This window comes from Prosopis cineraria, unplaced genomic scaffold (genome assembly GCF_029017545.1).
Source record: "Prosopis cineraria cultivar Desert tree isolate PC_DT_omini unplaced genomic scaffold, ASM2901754v1 PC5, whole genome shotgun sequence".
NCBI classification, from domain to species: Eukaryota; Viridiplantae; Streptophyta; class Magnoliopsida; order Fabales; family Fabaceae; genus Prosopis; species Prosopis cineraria.
In genome coordinates, this window is record NW_026555336.1 from 1,669,035 (window position 1) to 1,689,466 (window position 20,432).

Below are 20,432 nucleotides of genomic sequence, written 5' to 3' on the forward strand. Positions count from 1 at the left end.
CATGAGGTTAGCTTGGTGTAACTTGAGATGATCGTGGGCTTTGTTTCTTTTAAGGGCTAGGGGGAAAATTTTGTCTTGAAATTTTTTCTCCAAATATGTTAGGTATCCTAAATTTTTTGTTAGAGTGATGTTATCTTCCATCTTTTAAAAATAGTGCAATCTTATCTCACCATTAATTTACACTAACGTTGACCATTAAATTGTTTTCATTGACCAATGGACACCATGTGGCAAGCTGAGTTTAACTCATGTATGTGAATCAACAACAATTAAGAGCTAGGATGACCAGAAACATAATCGGATGAAGTAGCTCGAGCATGAAGGGCTCTATAATTGGAGTCAAAGACCAAAATATTACACTCTCTAAGTTTGGGGTAGAAAAGAAATAGAAGGTGCCAACATTGCAAGACTCGCCATCAATGGTGATGATGTAAGCGAATCTTTGGAGCATGAGGAAGATGTCAAAGAGAAGCAACTGCACCAAAACATTTTGAAGAGAACCTTGCTTGCATGTAGGAGGCTCCATGGTAGTTGATAGTGCATTTTTTTAAGGAAAAAGAGAATAAAATTTAATGAGAAAAAAAGGAAGGGAGGATTTGAAAAGAGGGAGCAAGGATGTGGGGGGCTTATTGAGAATAGAAACAAGTAGAGGAAGAAACAACAGATAAAGAGAAAAAAGGAGGCAAGGAAGGAGCAAAACAAGGAGACATATAGAGAGGGTGAGTGTATTTATGGAAGAGAGGAGAGTGAGAGCATGAAGGGGTAGTGAAGGATCAAACAAGCATCGACTTAGCCAAGGTAGGAAGCACTACCTCCATCGCCAACCTCAACATTGCTATTGTCAAGGCAACCAAGCACAACTATACTCCCACCAACGAGAAGCACATTAGAGAGATCCCTCTCATGAGTAGGAGATCTTCTTCACCAACTCAATAGAATTCTCAGCATTGTGAGGGTGTATGCATTGTACTGGGATGAGAGGTTGGAGTATAAGAATGCAAAACAAGAGAGGAAGGAGAAGCTCATTTGGTTACAAGGAAGAGACAAGGATGGAAGGGACAATAGGTATAGATATATGCTATTACATGTTACTTTATATAGAGAGAGAGAGAGAGAATGAGAAGATGGAGGAAGAAGGAGCCAAGAGAAGAGAGAGAAGCAAGAGTGTTAAACTCAACTTGCCACATTGGTTTCTATTGGTCAAATAAATTAGTTTAATGGTCAACATTAGTTTGAGTTAATGGTGGGCAAAATTGCTCCTAACCATAATTTTTTAAAAAATAATTCTTGTAGGACCCTTAACCTAAAAAAAAAGTGTGAGACTCACAATAAAAAATATTTATGAATATGAGACTCATGATAAAAAATAGTATAAGACCTAATATATATATATATATATATATATTTATAAAGATAGAAGATCTACTTATCATTTGTTACTTATATTTTATATATGTATGAGATAATTAATTATATTATAAAATATAAATATAAATAATAATTTATAAAATATAATATTTTTTGCAAGGAAGTTACAAACTTTATATTTTATTGCAATGAAATTATCTCCGTAATTTTAACATACATAGACTAACAATTTTTTTTAATATTTATGGGTTATGTTGTTTATGTTTTCAATATCTACATAGAAAAAAGAAATTAAAATATGGCAATGTGTTATTTAAATTTTAATCTTTGGTGGTAACACATGAATTTGAAATCCTAATTTATAAAATAGAATTTCATTTTCTTGCATGGTCTCCAATATTCCATGTCTTTGACTCAAACTAATTCGATTGGCAATTGAGGGTACCTCTTTAGGGGCATAAAATAATAACTTTTAAAACAAAACTTACTTTTCATGTACACCTCTTAAACTTCTCTTAATTTAATTGTTGTTTTTGCCAATCATGCAATACATATAATTGATAAATAATTCTTATCAATCTGTACATGAATCACATTCTATAAATAATTGATGGTCTATTTGATAAGTTTTTTTGCATGAAAAATGGATCATTAATTTTTTTTTTCAATTTTACCATTTAATATTTTTATAAATAGAGGGAAAAGTTATGTATAAAAGAAAAAATATCTTTTTCCAACAAACTAATTATTTAACTATATCTCATTAATTACAATGAGGTATTCCCTTTATCTTTATATATAAAGTGTTTTTAATTAAATCATGCATATTAAAAAATTGATATTTAGTTGAAAACAAACAAAATCACAATAATTTTTCAATTTTACCTCTAATAATATCACAATTAATATTATGAAGGTGGGTAAAACCCACAAGTAATATCCCTTCACCCTTCTCAAGACAAAAATGAAAAAATTATTCAATTGCTCAAAATTATCATGGCACCATTTATATTTAAACACAAAATAAATTTTAAAAAATATCTTATATATAAGAACAGAGAGAATAATTAAAAGTGGTTTATATATAGGACAGGAGGGAGTACTATAATATGGGCTATGTTATTTCCTTAATTTAAATCATTTTAATATATACATATTTTTATTTACTTTTACTTTTGGCTATAATTATAATTTATAAATACTATTATGACATAAATTATATTATAGAATTTATCATAGTACATATTTTATTTTTCTCATAATGATGCAGAGGCCAACAAATTCTGAAAGAAAATAAATCGATTATATTTTAATTTGGAGGAAGTGATAAATTAAAAAAATAATATTTAAATTTTTAATATACATAATGTCCTAATTTATTGCAAAATAGAAATTGTTAATTAGATTTTAACTAACACGGAACAACGAATAATAGATTCATGAATATTTCTTGGGGTCAATTTTTTTTTGTTTGATTAATTATGAGGGAACTTATTAAGAAGTATATTTTTTTTTCAACTTAATTTCAAAATTTTTTCACATATTAATCAAAGGAAAAATACAGTATCTCTAGAATAACACACTTCAAGATAAAATGAGTAATTATTTTTATCTTTAATATGTATAACTAAATTTTTTTATTATAAAATAAATTATAATTTAAATTATAATTTATTTAAATTAATAAAATATATTATTTGAATATAAAAATAAGTTATTTTTTATTTTTATCTTTTAAATATTAAAATATCTTATACATTGCACAAGAATAAATTCTCTATTCAATATATATTGCAAAGTGTATACATAATACTGTTCATATACAGTTGAATGAACAGTAACATTTTTTCTTTTTTAAAGTATGATTTTGGTATAATAAGAGTTTATATGGAATGAATAATAAATATTTAAAAAACAAATGGGTGTGTAACCCATAGTAAAAAATACTTGTAAATATGAGAATTATAAAAACAATAATATATATGAGATCCAATATTTTTTTTCTGCAAATGTAGGAGATTTATTATTTGTTATTTGTATTTTGTAAATATATCAGATAATTAGTTGTATATAACATACAAATTTAAATGATAAATTATAAAATAAAATATTTTATTATTTAAATCAATCAACTTATTCTCTTTCATTTTTAAATATAAGTAAATTAATCAATTTAATTTTAAAAATTTATTAATCTTAATAATTATGTCTAAAATTAAAAAGTTTGGATTAAGATGTATTTGTGATTAACATTTTATTTTATTTTTCTAATTTAATGATACTATCATCAAATGAAGAGTAATTAAGAAAAGATGTCATAAAAACCTTTTGAAAATTATTTTTTTTGCTTATAAAAAATAACAACAAACCACATGAAAATTTTGCTTATATTTAAAAATTGAGAAAATATATAGTAAAATTTATTAATGGATTATATATAATAGAATTATAATGATTTTATAAGACATATTATGTTTAAATTTAATGACTGAATCAAATCCTATCACTTAATAAGTGTCACATGTGATACAATAATAATTGATCAATTTAATTAGACTGTTGTAAGAATTTTTTCATATAATACTATCTACTTTTTTATTGCAAATGTTATTATAAGTGTTAAATGTCAAATGTATAAAAAAATGTAAATTTATAATTTATAATAAAATTATAAATTTAATTTTTACAAATTATAAAAATTCAAGCCTACATCCATTGAAATTTAGGTTTACATGCACAGGGAAATAAATTATGCAATAAAACAAATTTCTATAAAATAACTTACTTATTTTTACCCATGATATGTATTTTTAATTTGTTAACATGTGCAATAAATTTTAAGCTAGAATAAGTTAGTGTTCATATATTTAATATCTATGGGGTAATGAATTTTAGAATAAAGTATATTGTTTATTTTTAAAAGGAAAATGAAACTGTAAGTCCCTCAAATTTTCTTAATTATTAATTTATTTTTTTATTTTAATTTTTATCAATGTAATTTCTTATGTTTTTTTAAATTGTTACTTTAACTTTTTAGGTTTTGAAACAAAAATTGACCCTTAAATTAATTGACGTATAAAGTATATTGATAATTTAACATATTACATATGATTAAATGAGAACAAATTTGCTTTCAAGTCAATTTAATTTTATCATTAATTTACGTGGCTATCAATTTAATATTTTTATCTATGTTGGTAAATCTTAACAATGTGTTACCTCTTTTTCAAATAATAAATTTGAAAAACTAAATTATTATTGAGGCAAACTTAAAAAACTAAATTGTTATTGAGGTGAACTTGAAGGATTAAATTGTTATTGAAATAAATTTTATCATCCCCTTTTAAATATGCATTACATAACAAATTATAAAGTATAATGAGTTATAATCTATATTGGATGATAGTATTTTTAATATATTATTTGTTTGTGTATGTTATAATTTAATTTTTAATTTTAAAATTTTAATAACATAGTGTAATGGTAATAAATTTTGTTTATAAAATATCATTTATATTTTTAATATATACAAAATGACAAGTTATATAACAAAATAAGTTGATAAAAAGGTGAATAATTCTATAATAAAAAATTCTGTGGATGTAAAAATTATTTTTGAAAGAGCTATTTTAAATTGTGTTGAACAATACTCAAATTTGACTTAATTAGGTAATCATATAAAAAAAGTGTTTTATTTACATTTTTTATGTGCACAAGCATAATAAAGTCTTAAATAATATAAGTGGTTATTTATATTCAAAAGTAAATAACTTTTAATTAGAATATAATTTTTAAATTTTAATTTATGTGGAGATCATATATAAAAAATGTTTATATTTTTTATATGCACATGATATCATATTTTAAAATATTTTGTGCAAGAATAAAAAAAATTGTTATTTATTTTTTTATTGCTAATAAGTATTTTTCTATTGAAAGTAATTCTATTCAAGATACAATCGAGTATTAAATGTGAATATCTTTCTTAATGAGGAATAATTTTTATCCTCCTTTTGTTATATATAGCCAATACTAAAATAAAATAAGATGTTCATACAATTTAAAAAAATATATTCTAAAACAAGATACATATTTTATAATTTTTTTGATTATTATATGTTTTAGAATTTTAATTTACATAGATATAAAAATTTATAACTTAAAATAAATTATTGTCTATACTTGATTATTTATGGGATAACAAATTTTATGAAAAAACAAGTTATTGTTTTATTATATCTTTTAATCACAAATATGCTGGATATAGTTGATTTTTATTATTATAATTATTTATCTATAACCACATATACAATTTTATTTCACACTTTCTATAAACTATTATGTTTATAAAATTATCAAATTAATATTTGTTCATAATTTAACTTCTATTAGTTTTTATGATTTGTTTAGATAAAAAAATGATTGGAAGGTGGGATTTTAAATTTTGGTAACCTCAATTTTAAAAAAATGGGAATCGTGGTTAGAAAGTTTTTAATTGATTTTTTTTTCTCTTTTATGTCTCTCAAATAAAATTTTATAACATATTTGTCTATTTTTTCAAAAAGGAATTCATTAAAATATTATCTAGTCCAGTTTATGTTGTAAAATCCGTTCGTTTTACTGTAGTTCAACAGTTGGATAAACAGTATTTATTTTGCATTAGGGTTGTTAATTATCGTGCCAGTGCCAACTCCACTTGATTGTAATAGAATTTTGCAGACTTTTCCAAGCCTTATTTTAAATGGATGAGGCTCAATTTGAATTTAGTGGAGTGGGCTTAGCGTAAGGTAATGTATCATTGTTACATTTCAAATTAGTTGGGCCTGTGTCACAGGCGGCAAGTTTCGCGTTCGATTTTTAACTTTTTGCGTTCTTTACTCTACCGCCTGCAATTTCTCCAATGTTCTTTTTTGCTTCCTCTTCTGCTCCGCACTTCTTCCTTTTTTTGTTTTTGTTTTTTTTTTTGTTTTCAATGTCTGCCCACATTCAAATTCTTTCTCTTGTTCAAATTTTTTGAGTTTATAGGGAAGAAGATGGCGACATATTGAAGCTGTGGATGATAAAAGGGGTAGGTAATGCCACCAGTGTTTGTCCCGTGCAGTGCTTCTCCAACCTCCAGTCTACAGGTCTCAATTATTTTTCAGATTTTGTTCTGTTGCTACTGCTCTTTCCCCCTCACACTGTCGTCATCGTTCTTTAGGGTTGTTCTGGTTTGGATTTTTTTTTTTTCCTGCTTTTCAATTTACTGATAATATGGATTAATTGAGAGGAGGGAGTTGTTACGGGAATTGAAAGATAATAATAGGTTAGCATCACAACAATCAGTCTGGATTTAAAAACGAATATTGGATACCCACACCATGCTTTGTCTCCCTCCATCATCTCATCTCCCCCTGCTTATATGATCCCTCCCCTCGTCCTTCATCATTTCCTTTTCATGTTATCATCCTAATATTTCTTCTTCATGTGGCTTTTTTAAGTTTTGGGTTTTATGGTTTTGTTGGATTTAGGTTCAGGTGCTCTTTGCGTCTTTAGTTCCGACCTTGCATCTTTACTTTTGAACAAAGTCTATGTTCCCAACCCTAAAGAAAATATGCTTATTTGAACAAAGTCTAATGGCAGGAAAAGAGTTTAACAGAATCACCACCCTCATCATCATTATATGGTGAGATTTGCAGAAGACGGAGGTAACCACAACACTGTGAGACAAAGCAACATTAATTTTTAAGCCAGAGATGCTGAGTCAGAGCACTGAGGCGAAGAATGGAGGGTAGAATATGATGACGTAATGCTCTTGAGCTGAAGAATAAGATATACAATGAAGCAGGAGGGTGTAGGCTGGACAGGGAATGAAATTTTTTCACTTTGTGGGGGAGAAAACTTGGGTGGAAAATGTTGTCGGTTTTATACTTTATTTTCTTCTGGGAGAAATATTATCTTCTCTCTCTCTCTCTCTCTCTCTCTTTTCCCATTTTTTTTTTCATATTTTCTTTCAATTCAGACAAAGTATGAAGAGTTACTCATTGGTGGCTTTAATGGTAATTTCTTACAAGCATAAACTAAACCTTATTAAAATGATCAGGCGCGAAGGTAAATATCTTTTAAATCAATTTGTTATGTTTAGTGCCAAAATTGACTGAAAAGATTTTGGCCATGCAAAAGTTCAGGTTTTTTGTCAAACTCAACTCAACTAAAGCAAAATTGGTCTTGCTCGATTCTATAAAAAAAATTGACTCGAAGAATTAAAATGATTAATAAAATTAGACTTTTTTTTTAGGCTAAACTAGATATGAGGCTGCACTTTTAAATTATTTAGTCTAGTCTAATCTTATAAAATTATTTAAATATAATTATTTTTATTTTTATTTTTTAATATGATTGAATGTAAAGCTTAAGACTTGCTTGTTGTAATGTAGTTTAAATATTTTGAAGTACGTTGAATATTGTTATTAATTACAACTTGAATATTATTATTAATTGTAATTAAGATATTTTTTTGTTATTAGAGATTGTTATGAATTATTATGATTGATTTTTAATATTTTGTGACAAATTTTATATAATTATAACTATTTTTATTATTTTAATTGAGTTTATTAAGTTTGAATGAATTGTTAACTTTCATTAAAAAAAAGAGAAAAAACAAAAAGATGTTTTGAGCTATCCGATTTTTTTTTTTTTTTTTTTAGGAAAAGGGATAGTGGGATCAAAAATCCCACGGCCCCTTCTTCTTCTTCTTTTTGTTATTTTTTTTTTTAATCAGCTGTTGGTGACGGGGGTTCTGGCAATGGTGTCGATAATAGTGGAGGTGCCTTTTTTATTATTTTATATTTTAAGGATAGTTTCATCATTTTGAATAAAAAAATTAATATTAATTCAGATCAAGGAGTGCTGTAAAATTTTAGAATCTATTGTCCTTCACTGATATGAATATATTCTAATAGTTTTTTTATTGATATTTTCTCAATTTTTTTTTTAAATTTTAAGACCGTGTTAATAAATTTTTTTTTTTTGCTCCAACCAAAAAAAATTCCGGGAATGACTTGTAAATGGAAGCGACTGGGTAACATGGAGCCTTGGATCAACGCAGGACTAAAAATAGACAAGAACAGAGAAAGAGGAAAACCATCCGGCTTTCCAAAATCACCGGATCCTCTGACACACAGTTCAATTCCAAAGCATTGAGTTTCTCTGCTTATCAGCCCTCAGTTCAACATTCCTAACCTACTATCATGAATGGCGCCTTTGCACCGCCTCTGAGAAATTTTCACAAACGCTTAGAATTCAAGATCTTCCCTATAACCTTGAGTTCGTTTGACTTTGATCCCCCCAAGTTGCAGCAATGAGTTCGAGAGATGACACCGATGATCTCAGGCGGCCCTTCCGTCATACTGGTAGTTGGTACAAAATGGGTTCGAGGCAGTCCAGCGTCATGGACTCCTCTGTTCAGTCCCTGCGAGAAGGTTCAGTCTCCGTTCTGTTCTGTGTGCTCATCGTAGCGTTGGGTCCTATTCAATTCGGTTTCACGGTACCATAACTTATCACTTCCATCGAATCAATGATCATGAGAAATATTTCGTTAATTTTTGTTTGTTTTAATGCAATAACAGTGTGGGTATTCCTCTCCCACGCAAGAGCAAATAATCCGTGACCTAAATCTTACAATTTCGGAGGTTTGAGTCGTATTTCAGCAATGTCATTTCCTTTCGTTTTTAATCATCATACTCAGTTTTGTTGAATGTATTATTGAGAACAGTTCTCAATATTCGGATCTTTGTCCAATGTGGGTGCGATGGTGGGAGCTCTAACCAGTGGTCAGTTATCAGAATTCATGGGGCGCAAAGGGGTATATAATGTTTTTGTATGCGTTCGCTTATAAGGAGGCCAACTGGGAATGTGATTAGTGAACCTTTGGCATGTTGAATTGCAGTCGCTAATGATTGCAGCAATCCCCAATATACTAGGATGGCTCGCTATTTCTTTTGCCAACGTAAGTGGTTGCATAAGTAGTCTTTTGTTATTGTCACTTTTTCTGTTATATCTGTATCGTCATTCCTGCTCTCTCTAACTTTCTTACTTTATAAGATGCGCCCCTACTTTTGTAGGACTCATCATTTCTGTTTATGGGGAGATTGTTGGAGGGGTTTGGCGTTGGGATAATCTCTTACGTGGTAATCTTCAATTCTCGACATACCTTTTATTTTCCATTTGTTGGATAATACGAAAGCTTAGGGAAACTAATGTTCTGTACTTGTGGTCCTTGTTCTCGTTTAGGTGCCTGTTTATATAGCTGAGATAGCACCTCAAAATATGAGAGGCGGCCTTGGATCTGTTAACCAGGTTTGTCAGCCAAATCCTGCTTCTTGAGAAAATGTTGTTTATTTGACTTCTTCTATTTTGATATTGATATTCACATCATTGTTCTTTTTGTTTCAGCTCTCCATTACAATCGGAATAATGTTGGTATATCTATTAGGCCTTTTTGTCAACTGGGAAACGCTTGCTGTTCTTGGTAAATTCCCAAATATTCATTTGGTTGGTCTTCTGTGAGGGGAAAACAATTGAATTAATCTGAGTACTGGGAAACATTTGTCAGAGACAAATAAAAGTACCATGTTCATTTAAGTGGGGAAAATTTTAAGAATAATTTGTATATACAAGGTCTGTTGGATGTTATCATGTTATTTGATTGGATACTGTTTAAATATATTTTTGTTTATTTATTTAGATGGGGAAAGGGGGAGGCTGGAGGCGTGGCTTGGAAATGTTCTAAACTTATTAATGGAGGCTGGAGAGTTTGCCTTTCCCAGAAGAAGTTCATGAAACAAGACAAACTGTTTTGTAGTTCATTATGGCCCATTTGTTTTAGCTTATTTCATGAAAAAAGCATTTATTTTTTTAAAAAAAGTTATTTTGTGGGTTTTTATGATGATTGTTTAAACTTTTGAAAATAATCTGAATTAAAAAAAAAGATATTTTTGACTATTTTAAAAAGTTACTTTGAATAGTTTTTGAAAATAATTTAATGTGATAGATGAGAGAGAGTGTTTTAAAAAGGTAAGATATGTGAAGAAATCATAAAATTTTAAAATAATATAATAATAAATTATTTTTTATAAAACAAAAATCGAGGAAAATATTGTAAAATTTAAAAATAAATAAATAATAATTGTTTTTTAATTATTGTAACCAAACATAAAATAATGTTTGCTTTTTATAAAATTTCTACAAAATAAATCTCTTTTTATAAAATTTCTAAACTACTTAAAAATCACTTATTTTTTAATCTTAAACAAACGGGCCTTAAAACTACTAGTATATCTTTAATTCTTTCATCGTTTTCGTAATAATTCACAGAATATCATGTCTTGAGTCGGTGATTCAAAGTATTGAAGGGAGCATAAATCCAAAAGAATGACAATAAACATGCTTTTTTCATTACAGGTGCTTTGCCTTGTATAATATTAATACCTGGATTATTTTTCATACCAGAATCACCCAGATGGTTGGTATGAATCATATGTCATGTTATGCATTATACTAATTGAATTTTTCCATCCTTCAATTTCGTTAATTTATACATTCTTTCCAGAAGACGAGCAAACTAAGCAATTACTTATTCCTCTTTCTTTATTTTCTCTGGCTTGGGGGGTACTCTGGAAAATTCAGGCGAAGATGGGAATGACAGAAGAATTTGAGACTTCATTGCAAGTTTTACGAGGATTTGACATGGATATTGTTGTGGAAGCAAATGAAATTAAGGTATTTAATTCATTACTTGTTATATCTAAGTAAGAGCCAAGCCTTTGACGTGACACAGTGCGTATGCAAATAAGGGTTAAAGTACGGATCTAGAATGTGTTTAAAAAACCATACGTCACTAACTGTGTTTTTTTTTTTTTTTTAACAGAGATCTGTGGCATCAACTAGCAAAAGAGTTACTGTTCGATTGGCTGATCTCAAGAGAAAAAGATATTGGTTTCCTTTAATGGTATGCTTGAGTTTTTTCTTTTGATCCTGAAGTTACTCCAATTATCTTCCCAAGCTTGTCCAATTTTTATTTATTTTAAAAATTTAAAACCTAAACTTTTTGGGTAGTTAATTGCCTGCAGGTAGGTATTGGACTACTTATGCTGCAGCAACTGAGCGGTATTAATGGAGTATTGTTCTATTCAAGTATCATTTTTCAAAGTGCAGGTAGAATCTACCTGCGAATTATTAATTTTTCAGTTATTTTTTCATGAAATTTTTCTATGTATTATTTTTGTTTTTTGAATAATTTTGGAGATGTAGAGATTTTGAATCTTTGAAATGCCAAGATTTTGGAGAAGAGATACATTTCCAAGAGAACATAATCTCCACTTTATTATCTGTTATTTTCCCACGGCAAACATAATTCTATATGGTGATAATGATGTGTCTAAGATATAATTGAACTTCAGCTGTTTTCAACTTCTGTGTAATGAATATAACTAGCCAGTTCACTTCTGTTATTGGTACATTTGGTTTGTTCGATCAGGTTCAACAAACAGCAAAGGGAAATAATTTAAGATTTTGAAGTGACAGCTTTACTAGCTCAAAGATTTTACTTTCCTTCTTTTTTTGGCATTTGACTTCCTTGTTGAACAGGAATTTCATCCAGCAATGTTGCTACATTTGGACTTGGAGCTATACAGGTTAGGTACTACAGCCAAGGACTTTTTCGTGGTCTTAGATAACATGCACTATACTATAACTTTTTTACTCCAAGTAAATAGCAGTAAGGAAAATTGAAGTCTCATCATTAGAATTCCTTTTCAGGTCATAGCGACTGGAATCGCTACTTGGTTGGTGGATAGAAGTGGACGGAGACTGCTTCTAATAGTATGGTTCAAGCAAAATTCAACCATATGTTATATATGTCATTTTAAAGATGCAACATACGAAATTTATTATTGCTTCTGCAGATATCCTCATCGTCAATGACAGTGAGCCTCATTCTTGTTGCAGTAGCATTTTATTTGAAGGTTGGTGCTTGTTATTAACTGCCAGGAGCTTAGCTCTATTTATAACTGGTTATGTACTGATACCAGGGAAATGTACCAGAGGATTCTCATCTATATAGCGATCTAGGAATAATATCTGTTGTTGGTCTCGTGGTAAGTTATGTGCATTAGGCTTGATACCTTTTTTCGCTTGCCTTTAGTGAATTCAGTGCTTAACAGTTTGATCAATTGTTCCTGTCCAGACTATGGTGATCGGCTTCTCTCTAGGACTTGGACCAATTCCATGGGTTATCATGTCCGAGGTATGCTAAAATATTCATTATTTATGCTATTCGGGACAAATAAACTCAAGATTTTTCTTTTTGGCCAGAAAAAATAGGCTCAAGATGGATGAGTAGTTGGAGGACTACTTCTTACTTAAAGACAATGTGTATTAATTTCCTGTTGTTATATCAGTTCTTAATATTGATACGTATCTGTTTCTTAGACACAAGCTTCTGAGTAAATTAAACAAAATTTTCTTTAATTTTATTGAAATTATTGAAAATTTTTCATTCTAAAGGCATACAAATTTTTCTTCGAATTAAAAGTTAGCTTATATTATAACTTGATTTTTTTTTTTTTTTAACAAAAGTTTCTTGTGGGGTAACATTTTTCCCACTTTCCTTTCCTTTCCTTTTTCTTTTGGTTTACTTGTGTTGCATGCATGTTAATAGAAGGTATTTATGAAAAAAAAAAGAATTAAATTAAATATACATTTGCGTGTGCGTACACACTTTGGAAGAGGTTAGTGTAATTTACTCTAACGTCCAGACCACAGGGCTCTTAATTAGACCGGTGGTATGTTTGGATCTGGGATAGTTGAGGCAAGGAAAGGGGAAGTGAAGATTTTATTGAATTTTTACCTTGTTTGGATATTTTTTGTTTTTTTGGTAGAAAGGAGGATTGTTTGGGTATTATTAATGAAGAGGAGAAGATGATAAAGCCATCAACTTTATGTCTTTATTTGATGATAGAATGCAGGCCAAGCACAGACCAATGTAAGGCTTGCCCTATCCAGCTGACTTAGCTGATCATTTTGGGGTCAGGATCTGACTGGGCCAAGCTGGTCCTGACTGGCGGCCAGCTTGAGTGGGTGACCATTTTTAACATTTTGGTCAAAATTTATTTTAAGTTTATATCTATAAATCGATTAAAATCTCACACAGACCATATTATTCATGATTTATATGCATTGAGTGACTCTCTGTATCATATAATTATTTTTTTATTTTCTCTCTATTTTTTAATACATATTTGATTATAAATTTTGATTCTTCACCAAAATAATTATTCAAATTAATATGCTCTTCAGTCAAAAAATTGTTATGGTACTACTTTTATTTATCAAATGCATTACACGCACAGAAAATCTAGTTATAATGTTACCCTAAAAAAAATTTTGTATATGAGTGTCCGTGAAATTGTATTTTCTTTAAAATTTCATATAAAGATGAAAGATCCAATCAAATGACTTGTTAATATATTCAACGAATCTTGGTAGGATTGGGCTGAACTGGCCCGCACAGCTGACTTCTATCCAAGTTTTTGTTCGACCCAATATGACCATCCTGACTTGGGTTAGTTGGGCTACCAAGTACATTACCTAGCGATTGACATAAAATACCCATACAAAAATAATATATATGACTTTGAGAGTAGAGGAAAAACTGCTCGTTCAGTCTTAACAAGGATTAGAAGTTTTCGAGAGAGGAATTGGCAGTTAAAGTTCCAACACATCCCAAGAGAGGTTAATAGAAAGGACTGCCTTGGTGTGAAATGTGATTATCAATTTTTAGATTGTGCCCCAGTTGACTTGGACGCTTTATTGCATTCTGATAGTATGGGATGTCAATCCCCTTCCAGTATTTATATGTAATTTGCTCGTGGAATTTGTTTCCCTCTTTCTTTATAATAAAGTTGAATCATAAATAGTTGTTTAATTTGAAATTTCTTCTTTTAATCTATCTATCCTGTCACAACTTTCAAACGTAGCCTGATATTTTTGGTCCCAGTTTAGGAATTTTTGATAGAGAAATTCTTTCTGAATCCGAGAGAAGGAATTTTTTGTATAGGGAACTGCTGAGGGTTGTTTGGATGATGTTTTTCAGATCCTTCCAATAAATATAAAGGGACTTGCAGGAAGTGTAGCCACATTAGCGAATTGGCTATGTTCCTTTCTGATCACAATGACGGCAAACTTGCTTCTGACTTGGAGCAGTGGAGGTCTGTTTTGTGTTTTTGGAGTACATTTATGCTATTGTTTTTCCATGTGAGTGTGTGTGTGTAATTACGTCTGGGATTGTGAATATATATGTTAATGTTGTGTTTTAACTGCAGGAACCTTCACGGTGTACGCAGTGGTATCTGCCTTCACCGTTGCTTTTGCGGCAATTTGGGTCCCTGAAACCAAAGGAAGAACTTTGGAAGAGATTCAGTCATCCTTTAGATGATCCTCTTTTTTCTTTTGTCCAATGAATGATGCCCCCAAGTTTTCCAGTTTTTTTTTCCTTTTTTAACCTCATTATCCTTTTTAATTGTACTATACAATAGCTATAGGGTGAAATATATATTGGACGACAGGTAGAGAAGCAGAATAATAGAAGGCCTTTTGTCTTAAAAAACACCCTTCGGTCTCATAGTATGAGCAAAAACGTGTGTTTGTGTGTTACAATTTTTACGAAAGCTAGTTATTTCTCTTAATTATATTTGGAATTAACTTTTTTTCCTGAAATGTCCCTGTTAGTAGGTGTTTAAACTTTGTTAACTGTAGTAGTTTTTTCTTATATTTAAAATCAAGAAATTTTAGTTGCTGCTGCTTATAGTATATAAGGTGTGAGCTAGTATTAATTGTTTTCCTAGATATATTTTGCTTTGATATTTATTAGCAAATAAATTAAATAACATTATTCATACTAATCAGACAGCATCCTCTAATTAATCAGTACATTTTCTCAAGGGTAATTTTGAAGTATTGAAGGCATTGATTAGTTTTAATTAAATGATTTTTATTCAATGTAAAGTCGTGGGTATGTTTTTATCATTTATAATAGAAATTGGAGGAGTAATATAGAATTATAAGTGGAAACAAGCTAAGCCAGTGAACTACAATAAAAAAAAGGTACATGAAGAGAATAGCAGACACAGTAGAAGAGAGTTGAAGGATTATTTTGGAGAGGGAAGCTGGAGAGAAGAAAGGAACTGCTTGAGGCACCTGTTGTAGACGCAGGGTCTCTCCAAGTGAACCAGATGGCCTCCCTTCTTTATCCCTTCCAACGTTACATTCTCCCCCACTTGCCTGTCATTCACGTCACTGTTACTAACTACATATTGCTTACTCGTGTTAATTAATACACGCACAGATACATACTCTTTCATGTTGTGCGCCAGCTCCACTTTGAAGATCTGATCATTCTCCCCCCACAAAAGATGAATTCTCTGCAAAGTGGTGGCTTCAACTTACATGTGCAAGTCCAGTGCATCAAAGGATCAGCATGTCTTCTTAATTAATAATTAAAGCTATTACCTGAGGAAATTTTGGAATAGTCATGTCTTTGTTGCTTATGACTAGGCCCTCCAACAGCTCACCTCTCTCTTTCCTGTTTGTGAACATCACCTGGTTGGGTTGTTGAGGGAGAAAAGTCAGCATTTAATTTGGATTGATTAAGGATCATACCAAATTAAACATACACTTCTGTTTCTTAGGAAGTTAGGTATTGTTAGTTCACCTAATCAATTTCCCTTGCTTTTGCTTCTATATATTCCATTTTAGTCTTCTCTTCCTCCATTTTCCTCATTTTTTCTCTGATAATTTCGAATCACATGGGACATAGGTACGCATAGTATGGCCCACAGTTCAAATGTATAGCGTTTATATCTACAACTCATTTGGCCACCCCACAAGTTTATGCGCATTTGAAACAATCAATGATTAAAAGAGAGAAAATTACATCCATATGCATGTTGTCGTTTCTTTATTTGTGAAGATCACAACATCAAACAAAAGAAATGGATATATATATATATATATACATACATATATATCTGTGTGCCTCTGCAAAATCAAAGGTTAAGTATATCATTGAACCGATGCATTAGTTTAACGATTCAAACAATTGAATTGATCTAGTTGTTAACATTCTCTCTATCCTAAATTATATGACATTTTTAAAAAAATTTTTCATTTCAAAATATAAGATATTTTGGGTAGATTAAAATTTTATTAAATGTATCAATTTTAATATTACTCTTTTTTTATAATTAATTTTTGTCCCTTCTCTTTTCAATATATTAAATTATGAATATTTTTGAAAGTTTATATTTTTATTTTTAAAAAATTTTTTAAGTGTATTTAATGAAGTTTATTAAAATATAAAATTTTATTTATAAATATCTTATTATAATTTATAATGGAGGGACTGCAATAGGTGAAACATATGCAATGAAAAAAGTTAGCACATGTGTGTGTTCATCTAACCAAAACTAGTTAAAACCTTGTCGTAAAACCATTCCCCCAACCAAATAAAATAAAATAAAACAAAACAAAACCCCTCTTCTTTAAAAAAAAAAAAAATAATAATTGAAAGGACCCTTAGAAACGAGAGTTTACTTTCACGATCCGTTTATGATCCACCTACTTGCGGGGAAAAAAATGTATTATGATCTACCTAACCGCCTACCAATACACGCGTATCCAGCCAATCAGAGCTAAAACTTTTCAATGATGTAAAAAGAAAATCATTTTTTAATTACAATTTTTTAAGAAAATAAAGATAATAAATGAAAATATAAATTGTCATTCCATTACCATATGAAATGGATCCCTCACCGTATTTAACCTATCCAGATTTAAAATATTTTAATTTTATTTTATATTTTTATAAAATTTTTAATATATAGTTTATCATTAATTAATGATGTAGATTTAATTTGAATGGTCTAATTTAATATTAAAATTTTTATAATTCTTATAAATTGTTCATTCAAATGTAGTTTGAATAGTCTAGATTTAATATTTATTTTTTTAATAATTTTTTTAAATTTTTATTTCAACACATAATATTAAAATAAAAAATAAAAGATAAAATTGAAAGTTAAAGTTTTAATATAAACTGTCCAGAATAAATTTAGATGGTGAATTCATAAAATTATAAAAAAAATTAATATTAAATTTGGACAATTTGAATTAAATGTCTAGTTGATAATAAAAATCTTTATTTAATTTTTTTATAATTTTATTTTAATAAATCTAAAATAAAAATATAAAATATAAATTTTAAATTTTAAATTTGATCTGTTTAGATTAAGTCATATAGATAGTTCAAATCTCATCAAGTGCTAAATTCATTCCCATATCAAATAATCCACTTGTCCCAAATAAAATCTCACTTATTAATAAACCTTATTAAATATACATAACAACTTTATCTTTTAAAAATAAAAATATAAATTTTTTAAAATATTCATCATTTAATATATTGAGAATGGACATAAATTAATTATAGAGAGAGAAAGGATAATATTAAAATTAGTGTATTTAATAAAACCTTAATCTATATAAAGTGTTTTATATTTTGGAACGAAGAAACTCTTTTAAAAATATCCTATAATTTGAGATTATAATTTGAGATGGAGGGAGTAGTATGTAAAATGCAAATGAGGGAACCAATTACAATGCTCATTAGGCTGTGCTTATCAAGTTGATGAGATTTGGACTGTTTAGATTTTAATTTGGACAGTCTAAATTTAAAGGTTTCTTTTATTTTTATTAAAATAAAAATTATAAAAATGTCAATAAATTTATTTTATCACCGGTATGAATAATACATATTTAATCTGAATCTAAATATACTTTGGATAATATAAATTTAAAATTTTGAACTTGCAATGTTTTTTTAAAGAATATTTTCTTTTTGAAAATGCTAGTTTAGAGATTATCTTTAGTTTTAATGTTTAACTGACCATTCAAATTAAATGTTACTATTCTGATGAAAAATAAATTTATTACAAATTTTATAATTTTATTTTAATAAATAAAAATAAAAAAAGTTTAAATCTGGACTCATTAGCGTGATGAGCACAAGAAACAGGCTCGTTAGGGTCTGTAAATGAGATAATGAGTTATCTATTTGTGATTAAAAAAAGTGGTGAGTAGGGAGGAGTGAAGTGAGGACCTCAAGAAAGTCTTTATGGAGGCGATCAGGGAACCAGAGCTTCTTGTAAGTAGCTACAGACAAGAGCGCCTTGAGTCCCTTGACGGAAGTAGGCAACAAGAGCTCCGACGACGACGAGAAACCAAGCTCCTTCAACGTGCTTTCACTGATCGAATCCGTCATGGCCAAAATGGAACCCGATATCACCATCCCTCTCACCATCTCCGGCCACGTCTCCGCCATCTTAAACCCCACCATCCCTCCATAGCTAAACCCGACCACCACACACTCCTCCACCCCAAGCTTCCTTAACGCTCTCACCAAACACTCCGCTTGAAACCCCGGCGACCGGTCCGGCTTATCCGTCCTCGATCCCCCGAAGAACAGCAGGTCCGGCACGTAAACCGCGTATTTTTTTGTCAGTGCACCCACCTGGAACTGCCACGTCACTATTCCCTCCGCCGCGAAACCGTGAACCAGCACTACCACTGGTTTGGCGGGCTTGGCGATGACTTGGGGTGTTTCATGGGACTTTTTGGGCTTAGAGATGGTGTTGGCGGGAACCCAGAAGGTCATGACCGTGCCTGGCTCTATCTCCACCGTGTAGGGTGCTATGCCGGCCATCTTCATCAGCCCATGCAATAATGGTCTCTGTGCTGCTACGAGGTTTACCATGTTTTAATTCCTCTCTGACGAAGATCACTTGCCTTGAGAGCTAGCTGTGTGTGTGAAGGGAAGAAGATTATGTTTAGAAGAGAGAGTGATTGAGTGTGTTTTTAAACTCAGAGAAAGTGGGGTTTCGTTTGGTGCAGGGTTGTTATCGCTTGTCGCAGAGTGGAAAGCTATGCTTCTGAAGATGGATTTCAAACAAGCCACTCCCATTGGCAAACCACTTGACCTTTTCATTTTAGCAAACTGAGTAGTTCCTCTACTTCAGATTTTGTATTTTCATGAATCAATATTTTTCCACCTTCATTTAAATTTTTTCAAATAAAAGGACATACGTGAACAAAAAAAAAAAAAATACACATGTACGCCTTTAGTCCTTGCTATGGGAAAATCACTTCAAAATCCTTTGTAGAGATAACAATAGTGCAAAGGGTATTGACAACTGAAATAATTTGAAGAGAAATAAGTTCATGATAAAATTAATGTACAAGTTATATACAACACCAATTATTTAAAATGAGACAGATGTCAATAATAACGGGGCAAGAGGAAATCACAATAAGACACAAAGGTCATTGACTACTAATATTTTTTAATAATAGACATGAAATTCTTTATATATATATATATATATATAACACTTTACATGAGCGTTCAATGGTAGTGGTGGCGTCATAATATTGTGAGATCTGAGAGATTGTGTCCTCAAATCCTCCTATGATCAATAATTTACTCAATGAAACTGGAAAGGGGAAGAGAAGAGAGAGAAATAGAAAGGAGGTGGGAGAGAAAGAAATAAGGGGAAGGCCGAAGTTTTTTAAGAATAATAAAATAGTAAATTTAAATATAAATCATAAATCTAATTTAAAAAGATATTGATATGATAATAATATCCTATGTTATTGAATATAAATAAATATAAGAAAACAATAAAATAAAATAATACTCCCTCTAATCCTATTTATAGAATAGAGAGAAAATATTTTTTTATAAGTCACGTCATTAAATTTTTAACATGAATTTTTTCTTTTACCCTCCATTAAATGTTGAGAAGAGAAAATATATTATTAAAGTATGTATATTTAATAGGAGTAAAGTTAAAAATTTATTAAATTTCAAGACAGAGTTAAATGAGTTTTAAGATTTTTCTTAGTTCTGGTAAAATATGTTGGAAGTAACTTCTAAATAGAGTCATAGGAGTAAATCTTAATGCTAATTG

The 20,432-nt window shown here is 29.7% G+C and overlaps 2 protein-coding genes across 5 annotated transcripts; one reads left to right on the forward strand and one right to left on the reverse strand.

Annotated features, from left to right (window-relative positions):
• Nucleotides 1–8,453: 8,453 nt before the first annotated feature.
• LOC129311597 (sugar transporter ERD6-like 6) lies at nucleotides 8,454–15,132 on the forward strand. 4 transcript variants are annotated; one of them, XR_008593328.1, is made up of 18 exons: nucleotides 8,454–8,896; nucleotides 8,979–9,041; nucleotides 9,125–9,214; nucleotides 9,299–9,358; nucleotides 9,474–9,539; nucleotides 9,643–9,708; nucleotides 9,805–9,880; nucleotides 10,813–10,877; nucleotides 11,038–11,130; nucleotides 11,279–11,359; nucleotides 11,481–11,565; nucleotides 11,998–12,044; nucleotides 12,169–12,231; nucleotides 12,315–12,374; nucleotides 12,441–12,506; nucleotides 12,596–12,655; nucleotides 13,370–13,484; nucleotides 14,504–14,604. XR_008593328.1 is itself a non-coding variant. In XM_054953944.1 (18 exons), exons 1-18 carry the CDS (start codon nucleotides 8,711–8,713, stop codon nucleotides 14,843–14,845), a joined length of 1,455 nt encoding a protein of 484 aa, XP_054809919.1. In that variant the 5' UTR covers nucleotides 8,454–8,710; the 3' UTR covers nucleotides 14,846–15,132. The 4 variants fall into 4 exon arrangements, 3 of the variants coding, with proteins under 3 accessions (XP_054809919.1, XP_054809921.1, XP_054809922.1); XM_054953944.1 differs by lacking the exon at nucleotides 13,370–13,484 and adding an exon at nucleotides 14,733–15,132 and having other exon boundaries at nucleotides 14,504–14,618; XM_054953946.1 differs by lacking the exon at nucleotides 13,370–13,484 and adding an exon at nucleotides 14,733–15,132 and having other exon boundaries at nucleotides 12,315–12,335; nucleotides 14,504–14,618.
• A 265-nt stretch (nucleotides 15,133–15,397) lies between these two features.
• On the reverse strand, nucleotides 15,398–19,329 carry LOC129311695 (uncharacterized). The gene is made up of 4 exons (XM_054954110.1): nucleotides 18,566–19,329; nucleotides 15,919–16,008; nucleotides 15,763–15,830; nucleotides 15,398–15,690 (listed from the first exon to the last, which is right to left on the reverse strand). Exons 1-4 carry the CDS (start codon nucleotides 19,217–19,219, stop codon nucleotides 15,558–15,560), a joined length of 945 nt encoding a protein of 314 aa, XP_054810085.1. The 5' UTR covers nucleotides 19,220–19,329; the 3' UTR covers nucleotides 15,398–15,557.
• Nucleotides 19,330–20,432: the final 1,103 nt, after the last annotated feature.